At 36.7% G+C, this 24,475-nt stretch overlaps 1 protein-coding gene across 2 annotated transcripts in view; it reads left to right on the forward strand.

Moving 5' to 3' along the window:
* Positions 1-24,475, forward strand: part of TTC6 (tetratricopeptide repeat domain 6) — a 218,814-nt gene that overhangs the window by 176,982 nt on the left and 17,357 nt on the right. Inside the window, exons 23-29 of one of the 2 annotated variants that reach the window (XM_028851513.2) lie at positions 3,737-3,871; positions 5,133-5,282; positions 6,116-6,256; positions 7,530-7,643; positions 11,087-11,206; positions 16,809-16,882; positions 22,893-23,103. In XM_028851513.2, coding sequence (XP_028707346.2) covers positions 3,737-3,871; positions 5,133-5,282; positions 6,116-6,256; positions 7,530-7,643; positions 11,087-11,206; positions 16,809-16,882; positions 22,893-23,103 — 945 coding nt within the window. The remainder of the gene's footprint in view (positions 1-3,736; positions 3,872-5,132; positions 5,283-6,115; positions 6,257-7,529; positions 7,644-11,086; positions 11,207-16,808; positions 16,883-22,892; positions 23,104-24,475) is intronic. The other variant, XM_077940915.1, reaches the window with a different exon arrangement.

Here is a 24,475-nt window from a genome sequence, read left to right on the forward strand (position 1 = left end):
CGCACCTGGCCTCTAAGATTATTCTTAATCATACCCTATGTTACCTCCTCACCTTCCTTGAGTATGTGCAGGACCTGTGACTTGCTTCCAACCAATAGAATATGGCAAAATTGGTGGGGTGTTGCTCCATCAATTACGTTACAGTATATAAGACCTTCTTAGCAGAGTAAAGAGAGAGAGGTTCTCCTGCTGGCCTTGTTGTGACTTCCTGTGGAGAGAGTGATGTGGTGAGGAACTGTGGGCAACTGGGACCTGAGTGCAGCCAATAGCCAGCAAGCTGGTATCTCTTATTGTGGTTTTTATTTGCATCACACCAGTCAGAATGGTGATTATTAAAAAGTAAGGAAACAACAGATGCGGCCGGGTGCAGTGGCTCAAGCCTGTAATCCCAGCACTTTGGGAGGCCGAGATGGGCGGATCACGAGGTCAGGAGATCAAGACCATCCTGGCTAACACGGTGAAACCCCGTCTCTACTAAAAAATACAAAAATCTAGCCGGGCGAGGTGGCGGACGCCTGTAGTCCCAGCTACTCAGGAGGCTGAGGCAGGAGAATGGCGTAAACCCGGGAGTCAGAGCTTGCAGTGAGCTGAGATCCGGCCACTGCACTCCAGCCTGGATGACAGAGCAAGACTCTGTCTCAAAAAAAAAAAAAAAAAAAAAAGAAAAAAGAAACAACAGATGTCGGCAAGGTTACAGAGAAATAGGAATGCTTTTATACTTTTCAACCATTGTGTAAGATGGTTTGGGATTCCTCAAAGACCTAGAGGCAGAAATACCATTTGACCCAGCGATCTCATTACTGGGTATATATCCAAAGGAATAAAAATCATTCTGTTGCAAAGATACATGTGTGTGTATGTTCCCTGTGGCACTATTCACAATAACAAAAATGTGGAATCAACTCAAATGCCCATCAATGATAAACCGGATAAAGAAAATGTGGTACATATACACCATGGAATACTATGCAGCCATAAAAAGTAACGAGATCATGTCCTTTGCAGGGACATTGACAGAGCTGGAAGCCATTATCCTCAGCAAACTAATGCAGGAACAGAAAACCAAACCCTGCATGTTGTAAGAGGGAACTGAACACTGAGAACACATGAACACAGAAAGGGGAACAAGACATACTGGGGCTTGTAGGAAGAAGGGTGGAGGGAGACAGAGCATTAGGAAAAATAGCTAATGCATGCTGGGCTTAATACTTAGGTGGTGGGTTGACAGGAGCAGCAAACCACCATGGCACACGTTTACCTGTGTAACAAACCTGTGCATCCTGCATATGTACCCCGGTACTTAAAATTAAAAAAAAAAAAAAAAAAGAAGCTGGGGCTCTCAGTCCTGGAGTCTCAAGGAAATGAAGTCTGCCAACAACATGAATGAGCTTGGAAACTGATTCTCCCAGTCAAGTTTACAGAGGAGAATGTAGCTCAACTGACATATTGATAGCAGCTTTGTAGGACCTGGAGCAGAGGACGCAGTTAAGCCATGCCCAATCTCCTGACCTGTGGAAACTGTGAGGTGATAAATGCTTGTTACTATCATTCGCTAAACGTGTAGTAATTTGACTTGTAGTGATAGAAAATGAATGCACCTCTGGTTTGGAATCAAGCACTCTTGCTAACTTCATTGACTTGTTTTTTTTTCTTTTTCTTTTCTTTTCTTTTTTTTTTTTTTTTTTGAGATGGAGTCTTGCTCAGTTGTCCAGGTGGGAGTGCAGTGGCACAATCTCAGCTCACTGCAACCTCTGCCTCCTGGGTTCAAGCAATTCTCCTGCCTCAGCCTCCTGACTAGCTGGGATTATAGGCACGTACCACTATGCCCAGCTAATTTTTGTATTTTTAGTAGAGATGGGGTTTCACCATGTTGGCCAGGCTGGTCTTGAACTCCTGACCTTAGGAGATCCACTTGCCTGTGCCTCCCAAAGTGCTGGGATTACAGGTGTGAGCCACTGTGCCCTGCCTTCATTGGCTTTCTTATTGCAGATTCTGTGATCATTTCTCAGTATGGATCATGTCTACTCTTTTGTTCACATTTGGAGTTTTTGGTCTCTGTATTCTTTGAGGACTGCTTTTTTATATTTACTTTAATCTCCTCCTCCCGGCCTGTCCCCTGTGACTTTAGCTGGATACCTGATGTCACCATCAGCTACCCTCTTCCATCCAATAAATAGTGATGTTAATATAATAGTGATATTAGTGTGTGTATATATATATATATTCTCTTGGTTCTAGTAATAAATAGTGATATATAGTATTTATATATACTATAGAAATATAGTAATAAATAGTGATGTTAATATGTATATATATTTTCTTGGTTCTACTTCCTAGATATTTCTCAAATCCACTTTCTTTCTTTATTTCTATAGCTATTATCCTGGTTTGGAACATACAATTAAAAAAAATTTTCTTGAATTATATAGCTGCATTGTTGTACTCTTCCAAGCTTTTATCCACACAGCAGCCACAGTACTTTCTGCAGACCATAAAGATGACTAATCTGCAAGCCTCTGCAGATGTCCCTCAGATGACACCATAAAGTAGTGAAAGAGAGAGAGATGGGGGAAGCAGGAGGAAGTGAAGATGTGTTCATTTTAATTTAAACGGGATGGAAGGCTTGAGTAGACAAGTTTTTTGGACTTAAGGAGTCAGTGAAGGGGCAGAAATCCAGACAAGGAAGGAAGTAACAGGTTGGTCAGGTGGGGCAGAAGGAGATGGGGTCAAGGACAGCTTTTGAGGAGTTAGCCCTGCAAGGAATGAGAAAGAAAGCAATTCAAAGACAGGAGAGAAAAAGGTTAAAGTGAATGAAGATATAGATTTGTTGAAAAGTAGAAAGGGGGGAAATTGAGACAATAATCCACTTTTTCTAGGCAAGGTCATGTGCTGAGAGTGAGGACAGAAGGAGGGATGCTGGGTGACTTGCAAACACGTAGAGCTAATGCTCGATAGAAGCCATAAAGGACACTTAGCATATCCAAGTGAAATCTCATTGTTTCTTTAGCAACTTAATACAATTAAGAAGATGGTGTGACCAGGAACAATTATTTGACTTTCTATATAAAGATATACAAGGAGTAGTTAAGTATTAAATGGCATTTCTATCTTTTTCATTAATGAGACTTTTGAGTTTTTCATTTAATGAGACTTTTTCATTAATGAAACTTTTGACTATTTTGAACGTTTTCATTAATGAGACTTTTGAGTGTTTTGAATAAATAAATGGGTGAGTTTTGGAGGTGGTTTATTTTTTTGATGCCAATAAAACCCTATTAGGAGGACAGCAGGACACAATAAAAATTGATTAAAATTATGTCAGATATTATCAGTGGAGATCTTTTACTACCTAGTAGCTTCCTAGTATTCCATTCAAAAAAATTATTAGGAAATTATCAATAAACTAGTTTATAAATTTAAGCCTGACTTAAGCTTGAGTATAGCCTTGGGAATTTACAAATTTTAGTTCTAAAGATCCATGTCCATAAACCTGTTTAAGTACTGGCTTGTAGGATAGGCATCAGGGTGGAACTCATGAGGGTAAGACTTCTGAACTGGATTCTCTTCCTGTAGTGTGCTGACAAGACCTGTAACTTCACCAGGTCTGTTTGTTCCCAGATAAAGTAAGAGTAGAGGTGTGTGCTCTGTGCTCCTTTTAACATATAAGGCTGTAATGTTAAATCAATAGTAGAAAGAAACATTTCCTGCCCCCTCCCTGCTTTTTTTATCATTATAGGAAGCTGTGAAAATGCTTAAGAAGGCTTTGGATGTCATTTCTCATTCCGATAAAGGACCAAACACCACAGCAATTTCAGCAGACTGTCTGTATAACTTGGGTCTTTGTTACATGGAGGAAGGCAATTTACAAATGGTATTTCGTGTATTTAGGAGTATAGATTATTTGTAATTTTAGAGACTGGTTGCTTGTATGCAATTCTGTTTCCGAAGACCACGTATACAGTGGGCAACTGGTCCAAAGCTGCTTTTGAAGCTTGGCTCATTATAGTCAGTCTGCACCCTGCAACACCTAGGACATTGTTTTATTTAGCCAACATGTTTTATTTGATGCTTGTTTGTCAACAATATTCTAAAGATTAATGTATGTTTCCCACCAGAACAATAAATCTAACTGCAGGAAATTATTACAGTAAAATAATTTTATCACATTAGTATGAATTCACTTACTAAATTTTAAGTACTTTAAATGCTTTAAGATAATGTAGAATAAATGGAAAAGATTAGGGCATTCTGGCTTTTCTTATTGATCATTGAACAATTCAAATCAGATTGAAACGGGTTGTTAAGATGGCCAGATACACTGAAAAACAGTTGATTCAATTATTACATATTTATCCAGTCTTTGGTGATTTTAGGCAAGTCTTTACTTCAAAATTATCACTGATATGACAAATATGTAAAATAATTGATACTATCTGATGGCTAATGTTGGATATTCTACAACTGTATCTCTAGACACACACAGACACACACACACACACATACAGACACACACAGACACACACATACGCACGCACAAATACACACACATCATTCTAATTCTTAGGTTCATGGAGTGGACAGTGTTTTAAAGTGGTATTGGTATACACAAAAAAAGAGGTGCACTTGATTAGTTGTTCTATTAAGAAATTCCAGTAAGTATGAGACAAATTACAAATATTTTACATGTTTTTAGTCCTTTTGAACAACAAGAGCAAACTCAGCTTTGCTTTAAAATGTGGGGAAAATTTTTAGAGTTCTGTGGTTCTGAAGTTTTATAATGATGCATTTGCTGGATCCTAATGGAAAATAAATGTGCTAGTTGTGATTTCTTTGAAGAAACAAAATCTGAATAACAATTAAAATTATACCACCCAAAATATTTTGTAATATAACAATATGGATTATGTAGACCTTAGTCTGGGAATAAGACCTTTAATTATAATAATCATCTCTACTTGTTTCTAAATATTAGTTTTATTTGTTCCATGAGATCCATTAGGAGAAATGTATTAAAATAATCCACAAATAGAGTGAAACTCTTCAACAATAGTTATATACTGTAATTCATTAACATTTTAAAACAATATATTATGTCACTAAATGGTTTGCATTTTGACAATATGCTCCTGTAGGCTTTTGATTCTTTTACAAAAGCTGTGAAAGCAAATCCAGATTTTGCAGAAAGCTTTTATCAACGAGGGCTTTGTAAAGTGAAACTCCACAAGGATAGCTCGATTCTGGATTTTAATCGTGCCATTACCCTCAATCCAAAACATTACCAGGTATTTAAATAGATGTTTTTAGTGAGTTGTAAAGTGTTAATTTTGGTAAAACTATTAAATCTCTTATATGCCATTGTTATTAATTAGCACCAATCAGTTTCTTATACCTACTTTTCACTTAACTGTATTTTGATAATCCAAATAGCTGTATTTCTCCTTAAACTAAAAGTATTCTTTCCATCAGTGATATTATGATGTTATATATAAATGTATATGTGAATGTGATGTATGTAAATATTGTTAATATATTAATGTGGCTGTTAATACTTTAAAGTTTATATACTCATTAATTTTACTTACTTTTTGTTTTGATGTTACATAGATTCCTAGCTTTCAATAGACTATACAGACAACACAAAATTCAATAGGTGAAGCTTGATTGCATCTTGATTTTAGGAATCTACAAAATTCGAATCTGGTCTAAATATTAGATGATTTTAGGAAATTTCTATAAATCATCTTGGATATATAATGGCAGTGTGGTTATGTAGGAGAATGTCTTTTTTTCACAGGAGATGCATACTAGAGGACTTGGGGTAAAGTATTACCATATCTACAACCTGTTTTCAAATAGTGCAGGAAAAAAATAGAGAAATATGGCAAAATGTTAATAATTATTAACTCCAGGTAATAGGTATTTATCATTCTTTCAATTATTCTGTGTCATTTGAAATTTTTTTTCTAATAAAAGAAATTTTTTTAAAAGACTATATTTTAATACCCTCTTTGGGAGGCATAGATTTGTTCCAAGTATCATATATTTTGGTAGAATTGGTGCTTTTACTAAAGCACCCATTCCTGCTTTCTTTCTCTCTCTCTCTCTCTCTGAATAGGCATATTTAAGCCGAGTAGCATTCTATGGTTTAAAAGGCAGGTATTCCAAAGCAATCTTGAATTGTAACAAGGCTATAAAAATTTACCCTGAGAGCGTACGTGCCTATCTCTACAGAGGAGTTCTGAAATACTACAACAAGGTAGGGCCATTTCCTGCCTGGCTTACTGAAATTTTAGGGTGGGAAGACTCTTATGCTAGGCAGGGGACTCACTTACTTTTTTTCTTTGTGGTTGGGAATCACTGTGATATGAAGGGCAGAACTACATAGAAAACTTTACACTTTCCCAATTCATATTTTTTTCACAAAATAATGGTATTTATTTTTTATATTACATTTTAAATAACATTTATTATTTATTTTTATTAAGAATGTAGCATATATTCATTGCAGAAAATTTGGAAAAATACGGAAGGGAATAAAGGATTATTATCTCACCATCAATGATAATTCCTGAGTGCATTTGTCATATTTGTATTTAGTCTTTTACTTTCCTCATAAAATATGATATATATTTTCCAAAATTTGGACTATGCTACTTATATAACTTGTTTGGTGCCCTGCTTTTTACACTTAATCTTTGAAGATAGTATTTTGCTGACTGCATAATATTCCACCATAATTTACTTTTAATTACTTTATTGTTGAACTTTTTGATTGTTTTTAAAATTTTTACTATTTTACTGTTTAAAATAATATAGTTATATACATCTGAGAACAAAATTGCTGCTTGGGTTTATGATTGGTTCTTAAACAGAAGTTACTGGGTTAAAAGTTGTGAGCAGTACCATTGATATGTGATACTGCACTGAATACTTTATTTCTCTCTACTTTTCTTTTCTGATCTTTCTTTGTAGCCATTTTATATGAAATTTTTACAAATAATGCCTTAAAGCAAAGGTAAGACCTTGCATTATGTGTTAATTCCATGAAAATTACTATCTATAGAAATGGATGATATAAGGTATCAGAGAAGAATCAAAGAGGAAGCAAAAGAGAACAAGGGTAGAAAACATGCTGATTATGTGATATGACAGTCACAATGACAGAAGCAAGCAAGCACTGGTGAATGTTTGCTGCATTAATATGGTTGGCTTTATTTTATTTTACCTAGAAGTATGATTTTCTCCTTGCCATATACCAACACTGGTAATAAGATATTTACCTAAATTAAAGTTGTTGATATATTTAATTTTGTTTGTAGGTAAGAGAAACTATAATGATAATTTCTACCAGGGGATTTTCTTAATTAACTCTATGAAAGATTAGCTTCAATGTGTTAATTTCACAGATGATACAAGGAATGGTTAAATGAGTGTTTCAAAAACTCTGATAGAAACAAGAATTTATTTTATGATTAAATTTCAGTCCATTATGATTTTCCTTTCTCACATAATTACTTTTTTCTTTTTAGACTTATAAGCTAGCAATTACAGATTTAACCACAGCTATCAGCATGGACAAAAATAGTTATATAGCATTTTATAACAGAGCATTATGTTACACCAAGATAAGGGAACTTCAAATGGTAAGATGACCATTTTAGTAAACAATGTGTTTAAAGTGTTTAATAAATAACATGCATTAAATAGCTTGTTGATTTCAGTCAATAAACATGTAATAAACAATACATTAAAGCATTTGTAAATTCATTTGAGGCATTTATAAAGTATTTTCTTATTACTTCTGCTAGAATTTTCAAAAGGAATTCCTAAGAAATACACACATATAAAACTTGAGAAACCAAAGAACCATTTCAAAGAATATTTAATTTCTTTGTTGGTGCTCACGAAATTTTCTTATATAATTTCTGAAAGAAGTCAAATGAAAAATTAAGTTGATAATGCTTATAGAAGCATTTAAAGGCATTTATAAATTAAATCCATCACATAATTATCATTTGAATAAATGTTTCTACCGTATGCAGAATTTTTTATTTTTTTTTTGAGATGGAGTCTCACTCTGTTGCCCAGGCTGGAGTGTAGTGCTGTGATCTTGGCTCACTGCAACCTCCACCTCCTGGGTTCATGCCATTCTCATGCCTCAGCCTCCCAAGTAGCTGGGACTACAGGCACCTGCCACCATGTCCGGCTAATTTTTTGTATTTTTAGTAGAGACGGGGTTTCGCCATGTTAGCCAGGATGGTCTCAATCTCCTGACCTCGTGATCCGCCTGCCTCGGCCTCCCAAAGTGCAGAATTTTTAAAGCAGTAGCAATCACTAGCAATATTGTGGTTTCAAAATTTTAATATTAGCTACGGCAGTTTGTGTAGGCATTCTTTTGTTTGGTCCTCAGACCACACATGTAGCACGGAGTATGGAGTGATGGTTTTCAGCTCCAGGGACCAGTGACCAGGTTTGGCCCATATTTTGAAGGCCTGTGGGCTGCAGCAAACCTTTTTTTCCATTTGTCTTGATCCAGCGTCTGCCGGAGCAAACTCTTGTTTATATTTGTAATCTTACCTACTCTCTTCTCTCCTCTGTTGGTTTGGTCCCTTTTCAATGAGGATTCCTCACTGGGGAGCAGCTAGTCTTGTGGTCTTTCAGAATAATGTCCCATCCTTCCTCTGTTACTTGCCTCCCTCTCCTTATTCCTGCCCATGTCCGTAGTAAATGACGCATTCTTTTTAAAGGCTAGGTCACATTCCTGCTGTTCTTTGTTCACACACTCCCCAGTCTGTGAAACGTGGACAGTGAAATCTGTTTAAAACATTTAGAAATTTAGAAATGTACAAGCTTTAGAAGGGAAGTTGAGAAACTTTGTCTCTACCTAAGAGGATATAAAATTCTTGGTAACCAGATTATCAGGTTTCCTTCCGAGATGTTGATAAATGAATAGCTAATTTTTAACAAGGGGATTGTTAAGATGCTAGCAGCTGACAGAAAGATCATTTATTAGAGTGACCTGCACAACAGGGGCCTTTGAGGATTCCCTCCCCAACCCCATTCTTGTAGGAAAGGTAACCCTGAATAGGAGAACAATGGGCTGGGGTGGGGAGGGAACACTCATTGTTTTGTTATCTCAGATATGTGAAAGAGCCAGTGCCCTGTTAATAAAGAAAATGGAAAACTACCTAAATCAAGTAAAACTAAATTACGATAATAAAATATTGGTGATTTCAGAGCTGCCAGGACTCTGAAGCATTTTATCCAATCTGCTAACTTTACAGATGAGGAAATGGAAGTAGGGAGAGGTTCGAAAAACCATCCAAGTCACACAGAGGGAGTTAGTGACCTGTATTGTTGTCCACAAATTTGTTTGCTTCTGGGTTAACAGTGTTTAGGTGGCTTTGTAAAACCGTCTGACCTCCAGCATGTGGACTGGATGTCATTAAGCAGTGTGTCCTCCTCCACCTGTTTCTCAGCATTCCTGCCATCCCTAGCCTGAGAAAAACCAAGTAACTTTCTGCAGAAAATGCACTTAGGCATTCTCCCAAGATATAGTTTCATAAAAACTAAGGAAAGATGAATTCTGGTTCTAACACTTGATATTAATAAAAATACTGAACAGTTACCACTTATTTAGGGTTTATTGTGTGACAGGAACTGAGCTAAATGCTTCACTGAGATACAATCAAAACATTTTTAAGTAGATCCTTGTAACAATATGATGAATTTTTAACACGCCAATTTTGCAGATGAGGAAGCTAAGGCTTAGTGTTAAGTAATTTTCTCCAAATTGAGGAGTTAGTAATGATAACAGAGGCATGGCACAAATCCAGGAGAGGCCAAGGCCCTGACCCTTCCTCTTAATCAAAACCTGTGTGCTCCCATCCCTACCCCTTACCATCATTGATCTTTACGAAATCTTATTTCCCAGTTTTTATTTCCTCTTGTGTTGCAGATTCAGCTGCTCAGTGGATCTCCAAGGCATCATACTGGTTTCACATAATGTAATTTAGTAAAAGAAAAATGTTAGACAATTTGTGGCTAATATTCTAGGTTTGGTTTTTTCTTTTTTGACAAATATTACTATTTATTTTTACAGTCCTGGCAATTTTTATTTATGGTTATGCCACAACATACCTATAGGATCTTTAACTGCACATTTTTTAAAGACACTTGAGCACCCAACATTAGGAAACACCAGAGGAGGGCAAATGAACAAATATAAAATGCTCTTTGTCATTTTCAGTTGGCAGATGCTACAGGCATAATAAGATTTAGCCCTTTTGTGTTCAGACCATATGGCTGTTTTGGACAGAATGTTCAGTAGGAAAATGGTTTAAGAGATTCAGCTCCAACCCAAGTTTAGGATGCTTCTAGTACCTAGTGCAGAGTAGAAACCAGTAAAATCTTGTTTAGTCAGTGAATGTAAAAAAAAACAAAAAAAGGTAAAAGTAATGGAGAAGGGTCTGAGTTGATTCTCAGATTACACTATGTGTCTTTTAGAAAAATGAATATATTTATCAAAATATTTTGAGGTAACTTTCATACAAGTGCTTATTTGTTAGTTTTATTAAGATCTATTTTCATTGATTCATGACTTTTTCATTGTATACAAATTTATTGAATGCATGGTATGTGCAGGCTTGATTCTTGTTACTGGGCTTAAAACAGTGAACAAAATGGATAAGCTATGGCTTCATAGAGCTTAGGTTTCAGCAAGGAAAACAATACAACACTAAAAAGAAATTATATATTTAATGATCATTTGATGAAACTACTGAGTCAGGGCAGAGTGCTAAATCCCTCTCTTCCAGCCCATACACCAATGAAAATGTATGGGGTGACTTGCAGGTAAAACATGAAATGCAAGCACAGTGTGCACTGCTTATTGAAAAGTGTCCATGATACTTTTTGCCTAAGGGTACCCTTTAAATCTAACATATGGTTATTTTGGCCATAAATTATAAAACAAATTGAACTAACCATTGGGTCCTAGTTTGGACATAAATATATTTGTTCATAGCCAATGAATTCAGGCTCTAAAAAGCTGAATCTATGTTACAAATGATTATTTTATTTTTAGGCATTAACAGATTATGGAATTGTGCTGCTTCTTGATGCTACAGAAACTGTAAAACTAAATACGTTCCTTAATCGTGGACTCATCTACCTAGAACTAGACCAGTATGGCTTTGCATTAGAGGTAAGCCTTCCTGTTATGTGAAGAACCCACTTGATTTTGCACATTGACTTCTGAGAACTAGTGAACAAGATTTTATTATTATCAACTGGCAATATTAATGAGTGATAGCTTAACTTTAGCAAGAATTCTATTAAAATACTTGAAATGACTAATACACTCTGTGAAAAAAATGTGTATTTTTGCTTTGTTTGGATTACAGATAAACAGCCAATACATTTTTAGACATTTCTAATTTGATCAAGACCATCACTTCTTTTAAGGGAGTACAGACAAAACTCAAGTTACTTAGTAAATAAAATGATTCCTGTAACGTGTACTCTGCTGTTTAGTGGTAACTTTCTCAAAATTTTCCTCTTTTCCCTTTGCAAATATAGCAAAATAAATCTGTTTCAAACAGGGCAGGAAATAGTTGCTCAGAATGGGCTACTGGTAACAGGTTTTTAAGTTAGTGGTGACAGGCGTTCAGAATCAGTAGAAAAAAGCATAGACAAGGTATTCAGATGAAACAGGTAGTTTAAATGTATTTCATTAAAGAATAATTAGGCCGGGCGCGGTGGCTGAAGCCTGTAATCCTAGCACTTTGGGAGGCCGAGACGGGCGGATCGCGAGGTCAGGAGATCGAGACCATCCTGGCTAACACGGTGAAACCCCGTCTCTACTAAAAAAAATACGAAAAACTAGCCGGGCGAGGTGGCGGGCGCCTGTAGTCCCAGCTACTCCGGAGGCTGAGGCAGGAGAATGGCGTAAACCCGGGAGGCGGAGCTTGCAGTGAGCTGAGATCCGGCCACTGCACTCCAGCCTGGGCGACAGAGCCAGACTCCGTCTCAAAAAAAAAAAAAAAAAAAAAAAAGAATAATTAAACAAAATTCATCCTCATTTTTAACTTTTTATTTTTATTGTCTGTTTGTAACTCTTAGATTAAGAAACAGGAGGTAAAAATTAAATAGCAATTTGAAATGTGTAGTTAAATAATAACAGTTTTGCTTCTTTGTCTCTGAGGAACTGCAAAATAACATATGGAGTGGAGTACATCCTGTTCTTTTCATCTCCCAAGATGATTATTTTTTCTATTTCTGGAGTCATTTTTTTGAGATTCTGTGCAACTTAATCATTTACCTTTGAGGAAGTTTACGCTATGAATAAATGTGATCTCAATGTTTGAATACCTTTAAGCTTTTTGATATATTAAAAATATTTTTGAGCTGTGTCACTAGGTATACCCTCAGGTAGATGGAAATAAAGAACCTGCCTGTTTGTAGTAGGCAAGAAAACAATGGGCAACAGTGTTGAGGTGGAGAGAGTGAGATAATGGAGATGGGGAACAAGGGACTGCAGCTGTTAGAGAATTAAATGCAGGGCCCATGTTATCCTTTGTATAAAGATTTATTTAGTACTAAGCAACCACTAAACAACTGTTGCACACTTGCTACACACTGGGTCCTCAACAATGCTGCACAATTTATCATTGTAACTTACAGAGGAGGAAACTGGTATTCAAAAGAGGTTAAATAAGGCCTTTCCACAGTAAGTACTGGGGTAACATCTGAACTCAGACCTCAATTCCAAATTCTATCTTCTTTCAGGCAAGGCACTGGCATTAATATATGGAGATAAATGAGACAGAGTTCCAGTCTTTGAGGAGCTGATGGTCTAGGGAGAGTCATTCTTGTCCCCTCTCTTTCCTCATACCCCACATCTGACCCATTAGCAAGTGCAGTCAGCTCTACCACTAAAGCATATTTTGAATTAAATCATCTCTCATGATTGCCACTGCTATCTTCCTTTCAACCAGTAAGTACTGGGGCAAGAGCAGAACTCAGGTTTCAGAACTGAATCATTTCTCTTCTGGACTACTGTAGTAGCTTCCCAACTGGCTTAAGGTTCCACTCTTGCCCCTCTACATGCTATTCTCTAAACAGATGCTACAGAAATCTCTTAAAAATATAAAGCAGATCAAGTTATTCCTTTGCTCAAAACCCTCTGATGGCTTCCCATCACACTTAGAATAAAATCTGAACTCTTGACTGTGACCAAGCAAGACATTACTTGATACGACTGCTGCTCACCTCTGATCCCGTCATCAAACATTCTCTTCTCTCCACTAGTCATGCCACCCTGGCCTTTTGCCATTCCTTGGAAATGCTGAGCTCCCTTGCTGCCCTAGGACCTTTACACGAGTGAGTCCCTGTGCATACAGCACTCTTCCTCCTGATCTGTGTATGATTCATGCCATCGTTTCATTTAGGTTTCTGCTGAAATGTGACCTCTTCAGTCAAAAAGGTAGAAGCTAAACTAAAATGGAATATTAAAAAATATTAAAAGAATCCCATATAAGTCTAGGAAGGGGAAGCAGAGGAACAGAAACGGAGAAAATCAGCAGAAAAGAAATAATAAAATAGTAGACCTAAATCCAGCCACACCAGTAGTTATATTAAATGGAAGTAGTCAAAATACAACAATGAAAATCATGAAAATGTCTGATTGGAATTTTGTAAAAGTCCCAACTATATTTTGGCAACCAGAAACACATTTTAAATATAGTGGTATAGATAGGTAACAACAAAAAGCTGGAAAAGATATATCACAGAAACACAAATTGAAACCAAAAAATTCAATTTTTCTCTATGTGAAGTTAAAAAATTAATTAAAACAACTAAAAAACGATGTGAGCAGGGGAAGAAGCAATGAAATATGTAAGACTGAGTAATTAGAGGTCTGCATGAAAAATCAAGAGAAAGTAGAATCTTTAAAAACACTTTTAGTGGGAAAGATTGATTAACAGAGAAGCTGAGTAGCCTGAGTGCTGAAAACATTAGTTAGTTGAGAGCTGTATGCCCTTCATAGGAACACTTTGTTCAGGAAGCATTTCGACTGGGATTGTTTGTGAAGTTATGGCTAAGTTAACCAGAAGTTAATGGGTTAAGAACATTTGTTTTCCTCTTTTCCCTCTTGAAAACCTACCAAGATAATAGTAAAGGGATTAAAAAAAAAAAGTTATAATGCCGCAAGGTTACAGATAGTAGAGAAGAGATGTTCAGGCACCCCAAACTGCCATTCTCGATCTAAATCCCTCAAACTTAAATATAAATGGGTAGCCAAGGATCAAAGCTTAAGGGAAATGAAAGAGCGACTAAAACAAACAGGTTGTCATAAGTATATAGCAGTGGCCCCCAACTTTTTTGGCACCAGGACCGGTTTCATGGAAGATAATTTTTTCAGGGGATTCAGGTGGCAGGGTGGCAGGGTGATGGTTTCGGGATGAAACCGTTCCACCTCAGATCATGGGGCATTAGATTCTCATAAGGGGCACACAACCTAGGTGGGCGCAGTTCACAATACGGTTTGCACTCCTATGAGAATCCAGTGCTGCTGCTGATCTGACAGGAGGCAGGGCTCAGGCAGTAATGCTTACCTGTGGCTCACCTCCTGCTGTGATTGAGATGTAAGATTGAGATGTAGATTGAGATTGAGATGTAGATCTACATCTCGTATTCCAGGGGTCCCCAACCCCTGGTATATAGAGCTGATGGGAGAAGGGGAGGCATGTGAAGTGGTAGTGTGAGACTGCTAAATTCTATTCTATGTGGTACACATTAGTGACTGTGTGGTTTGTTATTTATCATCCTTATATTACAGAGATAATTAATGCAGAAGAGAAAAATTATAATATTAAATAACAGTGGCTAACTTTATTCTAAGTAATGCTAATAGTCATCTTTTATGTCTATTGTTGATAATTACTGCCTAATTACCATGTAGTATAATAATGATTATGTAGAGTCAAGTTCACTTTTGTAAGTTTCATCTGATTACAAAACTGAATTTGTTTTAGCCTTTTAAGTTACATGGTCATCCTTGAAACTTCCAAAATTCATGGGAATGTTTGTATTAAAGCTCACTTACACTTGGAAGTTTGCCTTATTTTTAGCAAAAAAAAAAAAAAAAAAAAAAAAATCCTCCTAGAGAGATGTCTGGAAGCATTTTTATTATATTATATTTGATTAGACAATAATTTAAAAAATTTTCTTCCAAATAGTTCCATTTGGTATCAAATATGCTTCTTGAATCAATGTGGGGTGTCCACATCTACAGGTTGGTCTGTGACTAATACTGCCTCCTCCAGCATGATCTCTGAGTGCTCAGATTAACCTTACTACTCCCTCTTCCACCTCCAATAACAGCAGAAAATTTATCCTACCCTTCAAAGACAGTCAGCCTCTTCCCTCTGACATAGCCAGGGAGGGTTTGTGGAAGGGAGGGGGCGGGGAGGGAGAGGGAGAGTGTGGGCTTTGATTAGCTCCTTTCTGGCTGGGTAGTGTCCTTTGGGGCTGTAGAGTTCCAATGTCTGGCTTCCAGGAAGGAAGCCTGGAGGGGTTTCCTTTTGCCACTCCAGAGAAGAGTGTAATATTCCCTACTGCTCTGCTTGATCAAGTGAGATCACAAACACTGTCCAGGAAGATTCCTACTGAAGCAGTCTTCTGGGGGAAAAAGCAGTGCTATTTTCATTCCTTCACAGATTCAGTACTCTTTCAGAAGCCCTTCCTATAGTATAGCAATCACTAAAATAAATCTACATCTCATATATTAATACATATGTAAATATCATGCAGTTGACGTGATATAATATTTTGTTTTGCAGTTATATATTTGAATATTTTCTTAATTTAAATTTCTTATTAAAAATAAGATTTATTTTTAATAATAATTTTAATAATTAATACTGAATTAATATTCAGTATTAATTCAGTAATAAAATATTAATTCAGTATAATTCAGTAATAAAAATAAGAAAATTTAAATTTTCTTATTTTACTTCAGGCCTCAAATATTTCTGTAGGACTTTGAAGAGCCATAAGCTTCAGACACTGTCCCTGGGGCCTGATAGAGAAAAGAGCTCTGGGCTACCATGGCATGATCTTTTGTGGACTTAGCCCTTTGAATGCTTTTAAACAGCCTCTTTCTAGTGGCCACTGGGATCCTTCCCAGCTGACCTCCCTAACTTCAGATCTGGCGATTAGAGTTTCCATTTCTCCCTCACAGGAGGGCTTATGGATCCTTGACAAGAGACGATTTCTCGCCGGAAGTGTGGATTCCAAAGGCAGCAGCAGCCCCAGCTCATCCATACAGAAGGCCTGGTTATGCCCTTTCCCCAACCTGGATGCCTGTTTGTCCTATAGTCATGTAACATCAAAGGTTCTCTCCAGGTGCATTTCCTTTTCTGTCTAGATAGAGAAGTCTCCAGAGGAGTTCACTGGGAATAAACAATAGAAAGAAAGTAAATGAGATAGATACCTCATTACCCATTGCAGGGCAAAACCATAGGAAAATAATCTCCATTCTTGAGTAGAGACCAGTAGTACAAGATTCTGAGTGAGTCTACAATAATAGGTTTCCTTTGTTTCATCTGTTCTTATTTGATGTGATGCTACAAGGAAAATATAAAGTTTTAGAAAGATGTGTATTTTAATGCTTGTGTCACATGTATTTAGGAAGATGTGTATCTTAATGCTTGTTTCATTGTGGAATCACAGTTAGAAGGAAGTTTAAGATAGCACATAAAATAATGTTGCAAAATTAACAAAAGCTTATAACATTATTTCAGGATTTTAAACAAGCTGCTCTGATAAGCCAGACTAACGAGAGCCTTTGTCACGCAACTGCCATGTGCCATCACAGGTATGGAGTGCAATTGATGTCCAAGTGGAAGCAAGCGGGACCATCAGACTTATCTAATTATCACCCCATAAACAAGCCAGGAGAGAATGGAAGAAACTGGGAGAAATTGTGAATGTGACAGAGTACAAAAACGGGGAGGGACACAAAGAGTTCCCTGTGTAGACACGGGGACCACATTTAGTGTTCCTCAGCACCCTTCTGCCTTCTAATAGACTGTTCTACACAAATTAGCAGGCAAATGCTTCCATCATGGCATTGGGCAGAGTTCATCTAATCCAAGCATAGATGCTGGGAAAGGATCATGGCAATATATAGAATAAAATTATGTGTAACTCAAAATAGCTAAGCATAAAATAATTTATTTTGTTCATAAAGTGGGACTATTATAAAGTCTCTTTCCTGGAAGAAAGGGTGATTTTAAAAACTTATGCATTTTTAAGAAAAGTTTGCGTTTAAAAACATGACTAAATCTAAATAAAAAACACCAGCAAATATCTACAAAAAACACAATACTTAAAGCAAAGTTACTTCTTCCTGGGTTTATTATAAAAATAAGTTATAGAAGAAGAGATGAAAACACTTAAATAAGGTTAAAATATAGAAGATAATCAGCTTAAAATATACTCTGAAATAATATTATAGTGTATAGACTTTGCTAGCCATAATGCTTATGTTTCTACATATATATTTGACATCATAAAATTAACTTTTAGTAATTTTTCTTTTAAAATTATAGAGATTCAGCCTGTGAGGATTTTAATATGTGATAAAATGTATTTGATCAAATAATAGTTTATCACTTTTTTCCCCCTAAGAAACAAATAATACCAGTTAATTTGGAGGATTAAATTAGAATAGTTCCAAATTATGTAGACTAGGCTGTATAAATACCCAGTTTAAAGAGTAAAACATAGTTTGAATTATTTAGGAAATTGACATCCTTTTTTCTTTGAGGACATATATAGTACGCTACATTTTCCTATGAAAGTTTATTTTTTTTAAATTTTATGGGCAGAGTAATACCATAACTGGAACTTCTGAAGGTGTCTTTGTGTTAAAAGGCCTAACCTGGTCTCAGACCTTTCATTTTGTACAGACAGCGAAACCCGGTCATACTATTGTCTATTTTAATCCAGCAACCTTTGTGCAATCTATCTCTTTAAGTAATTGTCATTCTTAAGAAGGGATGGAATAACGATGACTGATGTGTTTGTTTTGGTGGGCGGGTGAAGACCAAAAATGTCCGAGCTCATTGCATTCTGTTAAAATTAAAAACAGACTCCAAAACTACTCTCTACCTCACTCCTAGGTTTAGGAACCATTAGAACCAGTAAATTTCTCTATATGTCGGTTCACAATCTCTTTTATGAAATGTAATCACTGGGTATATACTGGAGAGCCTCCTTGAGCTGATACTGCTTTGCAATTCCAAATAACCAACTTTCATCACCCAACTAGAATCTCTATTGTTCTTTAATAAAAGTAGAATTTAAATCAACTGTACACCTGTGAAAACTCAGAGTCCCAGTTCCACATGTTCCACGTGAGTTGTGCTGAATTTAACAATAAGGAGTGTTTAGTGATTGGTCGTATATATATATTTTTTGCTTTTCAAGGTGAGCTATAACATCCTTAAGCCACAGATGCATGGACTGTAACTATGGGGATTTATTCCTGGTGTGTCTTACAGTAGGGAAAGTAAACATTTTCTCATTTGGAAAAATTCTTTAAAGAAATAAATTTTTAAATTTTAAGACTTTGATCTTTGATCTCGTGGGGTTGCAGACTTTTGAAGTATCCTTTGTATATCTCTGGTTCTCACTCTTGTGGTTGCTAGGAGACAACATTCCTTAGGCTTGAATATCCTACTTGTTGCCCAATTTAGTCACCACTAGTGTTATGGTAGAATTAATTTTTAGAACTGAGAACGCCGCTTTCATATTTCAAAAAATATCATAGAGGGAGATTACTCAAAGTTATATATCCTATCTACTTTTTACTTCAGCACATTTATTTTACTATTCTTACATATTGGGGCATAAAATATTTTTGAGTCTTTAACTCTTCAAGCCAGATTCTTTAGTTTGGGCAAGGATTTGTGATTTATTTGTACAACTCAGTAGGGCACATCTGGTCACGTATGTGATTAATTTGTAAAATGCAGTGGACCTTTGTGTCTGTGGCCTAGTGGACAAGCTCAGCACACAATCCCTTGTTCACAGAACACAGTAAATAGAATCATGCATCTCCAGGAAGTGATCACATGGCTCTAGATTTATGTGAACACATTTTATTTTAGAAAACCTCATTTAACATACTTTTACACTTGTGGTAACTGGTGCTTAACAATGTATATCTCATTGAACGTGTATCCTGACAAGATCATAGATATTCTGCCACATTCTCCCATTGGCTAAATGCCATGCAGTTACTTAACAAGGGCTTCAACCTGTAGGACACTGTGACAGACACATATTCAGAGAAATGAAATTACTGTTTCCACAGTGGCATCTGCTCATTTTGTTTTTTTCCTGGTCTATTGGTGCAGGAGGCTGGGGAGCCTCTGATTTTCAGCACTTTTACCTCCCTGGACTTGATTTTAGTCACTATCGGCTTTGAGGAGCTTGCTAGCTGTCTTTCAAGATCTCTTTTCAGTTTTAAGATTTAATGATTATTTACTTTGTCTGAACAGACTAGTTGTTCATTAAAGATTAGTGCTGATAACTTGATGGGTACAGAAAAATAGCTTCAATCACTGCCATTTGGTAATTCACAACTTGTATGACATTGTGGTGAGCTTCAGTTCACTGCCTTATTTTTCTAATTGGTTAAGCTATACAGAAGGGAAGATTGTATTTCATAAACCATATATTAGAATATGTACTCACAAAGGATTTTTAATTTCACTGGGTAAGAGGGGCCAGGGTGTATGATGCAATTAGGTTGTCAATATTACTACGGGCATTTCAATGAATTTGGGGAGAATATGAGAGAAAGGGATTTCCCTGGAAATGTCCATTGAAATGCTCACTATAAGTATGCATCATAAGTAAATGCTTCACTACCCACAGATAGAAATACTAAACACAACAAAACCTCTCTGAACCTATCAAAACTAAATGCATTTTACACGGAATGACTATTATTCCTGATAAGGAATTTGTTATGCTATGTTTAGAATTATTGCTATACTACAGTGAGAAGGCACTTGGAAAGGCAAAGTGGACTTTTACTTCTTTGTCTCTTTCCTTCCTTCCTTCCTTCCTTCCTTCCTTCCTTCCTTCCTTCCTTCCTTCCTTCCTTCCTTCCTTCCTTCCTTCCTTCCTTCCTTCCCTCCTCCCTCCCTCCCTCCCTCCCTCCTTTCTTTTCTCTTTTCTTTTCTTTTTTCTTTCTTTTCTTTCTTGAGTCTCACTCTGTTGCCCAGGCTGGAGTGCAGTGGCGTGATCTCGGCTCACTGCAACCTCTGTCTCCCGGGTTCAAGCAATTCTCATGCCTCAGCCTCCTAAGTAGCTGGGACTACAGGTGCATGCCACCATGCCTGGCTAGTTTTTTTGTATTTTTAGTAGAGATGGGGTTTCACCATGTTGGCAAAGCTGGTCTTGAACTCCTGACCTCAGGTGATCCACCTATCCCGGCGTCCCAAAGTGCTGGGATGACAAGCATGAGCCACCATGCCTAGCCCGACTTTTACTTCTTAAATAGTGCCAATTATCAGGAAAGAGAGCACAATTTCATTGTATACTACTTAAGGAAAGTGACCTTGTGTTTTCCTGAGTAACTCAAAAGGCGGCGTCTGATTCCCATATGTGGATGTTAACCTTTGCCTGCTTGTAACATCAGAAGCAAGCTTTCTTAATGCTTCACTGTGGATTGTTGTGTGAGCTTCTAGAAGAACACCTGTTGCACCACATTTGGGAAAACAAGGAGCAAGTATTGCAAGTACCTTTTACTTTTCATGGCCTGGACAAGCATTAAAAAAATACTGTATCACATTGTGAGAAACTGAATTGCCTTTCAGTTTCAAAATGAATTCTTTCCCAAACCTTCTGAACACATCAAGGAGAATGTCTTAGCTAAGAGCTGGTCTTTTTTTTTTTTTTTGAGATGAAGTTTTGCTTTTGTTGCCCAGGCTGGAGTGAAGTGGCACAATCTTGGCTCACTGCAATGTCTGCCTTCCAGTTTCAAGCTATTCTCCTGTCTCAGCCTCCCGAGTAGCTGGGACTTCAGGGGACTGCCACCACGCTTGGCTAATTTTTGTGTTTTTATTAGAGACAGGGTGTCATCATGTTGGCCAGGCTGGTCTTGAACTCCTGACCTCCCAAGGTGCTGGGATTACATGCGTGAGCCGCTGCGCCTGGCCAGAGCTAGTCTTGAAAAACTTTCTGTTTGTAATCGATGGTGTAGCACTCAGGCTGTTTTCTGCAGAATAAAGTATCCAGCTCCAAGCTTATCATTTTAGCTTATTATTTTATTTATGACATGAGATAATTTTTCAACTTGTGGTATTTAAATTAATTTGCTTTCAAAAATAAATTTAGTTAAGTAAAAAAAGTGAGTTGATTTAAAAGAAAATATTTAGTAAATGATAGTATAGGTGGAACCTGGGGCAACTTTCATGAAGGAAGGGGTAGTTTGGAAATCACTGGTTTAAGAGATACTCTTGAGTAACCTCTAGAAGATGATAATTCCTGGAACAGTCTATCCTGGGTTCCATGTATTTTATAAAGGAAAAATGGGCAAAGTAGTGATCCATCTTATTAAAATTTGAAACCTGTTTGAGAAGTAATGAAGAGAATGGAAGGAAGATATAATCTTCAATGGGTGAGGGTTTCTGTGCTAGGTGTTCTTCACATGTTCTTATTTGATCCTCATAACAACCTTAAAAAATTAATATTAATTTTCATGTTCAGGCTCAAATCTGAACTCCAAGCCTTTCTTCTGGCTACCTTGTTGAGATATCAGCTGGCTCTTGTACACCAACCACAGGTGTATTATAGGTGCAGATTGTGTGGTAGAGATGGCTGTGTGGAAAAGCACGGATTTTGGAGTAAGGCTTATCTGAATCTCAGATATTTTCTCTGTGCAAACATAGTATGTTAGTTACTCTGCCATTACCTGTGTGCAAACTTTTCTGTGCCATAATTTTCCTTTCATCTGTAAAATGTAGATAATTATAACTAGCTTACACAGTTGTTGGAAGTATTAAAGGAAATAGCACATGTTAAGTATTTAGCACAGTACCTGGTAAGTAAACAATGCTAGTTTCCTCATTCCATTCTATTTTTAAAAATCCTAGACTCTCTCCATGTTAATTGAAACTAATTATTATTATTAGATATGCATATGAAATGGAGAAGCGACTTTATATGCCCATGAACAAATATTTGATGCCTTTACAAGAGAGTAATTAGGGAGGATAGAGAGAGTTATCATTTAGCCAAATACATTCACAATTTGATAAATAAAATGCATTTTACTTTCTTCTCTCCCCTTCTCTCCTGGTGTCCACATTGAAATGGCCTGCCTTTATAGGAGATCTGACGTAAGGACGCCCATGTGATGAAAATCTGGCTGTTTTCATTGTATAAGGAAATATTAAATAGATACAAATAAGTTTATTTTAATCTATTTTTAAAAAGTAGATTTCATCAATCGTAGCATATGTTTTTCTATACTGGTAATTAATGCCTGTTAAAAACAGATTTAAGAATGCCATGTGGACTTTAGTAACTTGAAAAAAAAATCCAGAATATCATCCCATCACATTCTGCTATGAAAATGACCCTTTCTTGCCGTCTTTCCTTTTACCAAAATCTTCAAAGGACCTGTCACACTTCCTTAGGTCTTATGGACTTATGTGTCTACCTCCTACAATGGATAATAGAAATGGAGATTTTTTTTTGTGAGTCAATTCAAATCTTTATGGACAAGTCAGTTACAGAAAACATTGCATATGCCACCAGAATGCATCAGTTCACCAGAAGGCATCAATATTTTTATTTATTTGCAGAATTAATGAGTTTGAAGAAGCTGTCAATTTCTTTACCTGGGCTCTTAAAATTAACCCATGTTTTCTGGATGCTTATGTTGGACGGGGAAATTCTTACATGGAATGTGGTCATGCTGAAGCCACCAAGCAAGCACAGAAAGACTTTCTGAAAGCGCTGCATATTAATCCAGCATACATAAAAGCCAGAATTAGTTTTGGCTATAATTTGCAGGTAATATAGCAACATTTTGAGCATTAAAAGCATCTTTTGGGGAGAAAGAATTTATTTGGCTCTTTCCTGGCAATGGGAGTATATGTTATTTCTTTGGTTATGAACATTTGTCTTTTCCTTGCTTTTAGGTTCCAGAGTAGCAGTGGGAGCAGGGGGTTTAGTTAGTTATAGAGAGACTGTCTGGATCTGGATCAGCCTGGGGAACTGGTAGGCTGGTTAAATGAAAATCTTTTGAACCTGAGCTTCCTTTTATGTCTGCACCCCTCCCTACCTTCCTCCTCATTTACAAACAACTTTTAAAATTTGCCTGATGAAGTTCATCTATAAGAACCTGGGTAACATTTATTTTACTAGCTTGTATACCTAGGCCCCACAGGTTTTGTCCTATTGCATTAGTGGAAAGCTAAAGAGAAGAAAATTAGCCATTATTGGATCACAGAGAAATTTTCAAAGTCCATTTAAAGAGAGGGATTTCCAAGGCAGCTAGAGCTGACTGCAATCCAGTGAAGTGTGTTAAGATCATCATCATTCATTGCATTCAACAGACATTAACTGAGCACTAAATATAGAACGGAAACTGCTCTAGGCCTAGGGATATAGCAATGAACAAGATATACTTCCTTCTTCTTGCAGAGTTTACTACTCAGTGGAGAGATAGGCATCAAACAATTAATCATATGAATAATTGATCATAATCATGATAAGTGCAACAAAGGAAAAGGATGAGTTTTAGTATAACTTATAACAAAATAACCTAGCTTTGTTTGGGAGGTGAGAGAAAGCTTTTTGAGAAATTAATAATGTTGAGGTGTGAAAATAGGGGCCATGGCTAGGATACAGTGTTCCGTAGAGCAGAACCGGCCCATCAGAAAGTCTCCTAAGAAAGAGACAAGAGGGCCCAAGTGGATGGAATGTTATGGGCAAAGGGAGCAGGGCATGAGTTGAGGCTGGAGTAAAGGCCTTATGGTCCAGTTAAAAATATGAATAACAGTAATAGGAGAAGTGACATCAAATTTGCATTTTATGAAGATCTCACTGGGTGTATAGCAACCTAAAAGAGAATTGAAAAGCCCAGCAGTGTAAAGAATTGAGTGAGGAAGGAGGACTGCAAAAGGAGAGTTAGGCTCATCTGAGTTCTGTCCAGGGAAAGAGCAACAGTTTGTTCAACAAATACTTACAGATTCCCTTATTATTTGCCTAGCACTAGAAATATAGAAATGAGCACAACAGATGTGGTCTGGAGCAGATGACAGAGATCTTACTGTGAGGCAGTTTGCTATTTAATATTCTAATAATCTAATCTCAATTTGCCTGATTCCTTGTTTATTAAATGAGCTTGTGTTGACAGTGTGGATTTACAAATGGTTTACCC

This window comes from Macaca mulatta, chromosome 7 (assembly GCF_049350105.2).
Source record: "Macaca mulatta isolate MMU2019108-1 chromosome 7, T2T-MMU8v2.0, whole genome shotgun sequence".
Taxonomy (NCBI): Eukaryota; Metazoa; Chordata; class Mammalia; order Primates; family Cercopithecidae; genus Macaca; species Macaca mulatta.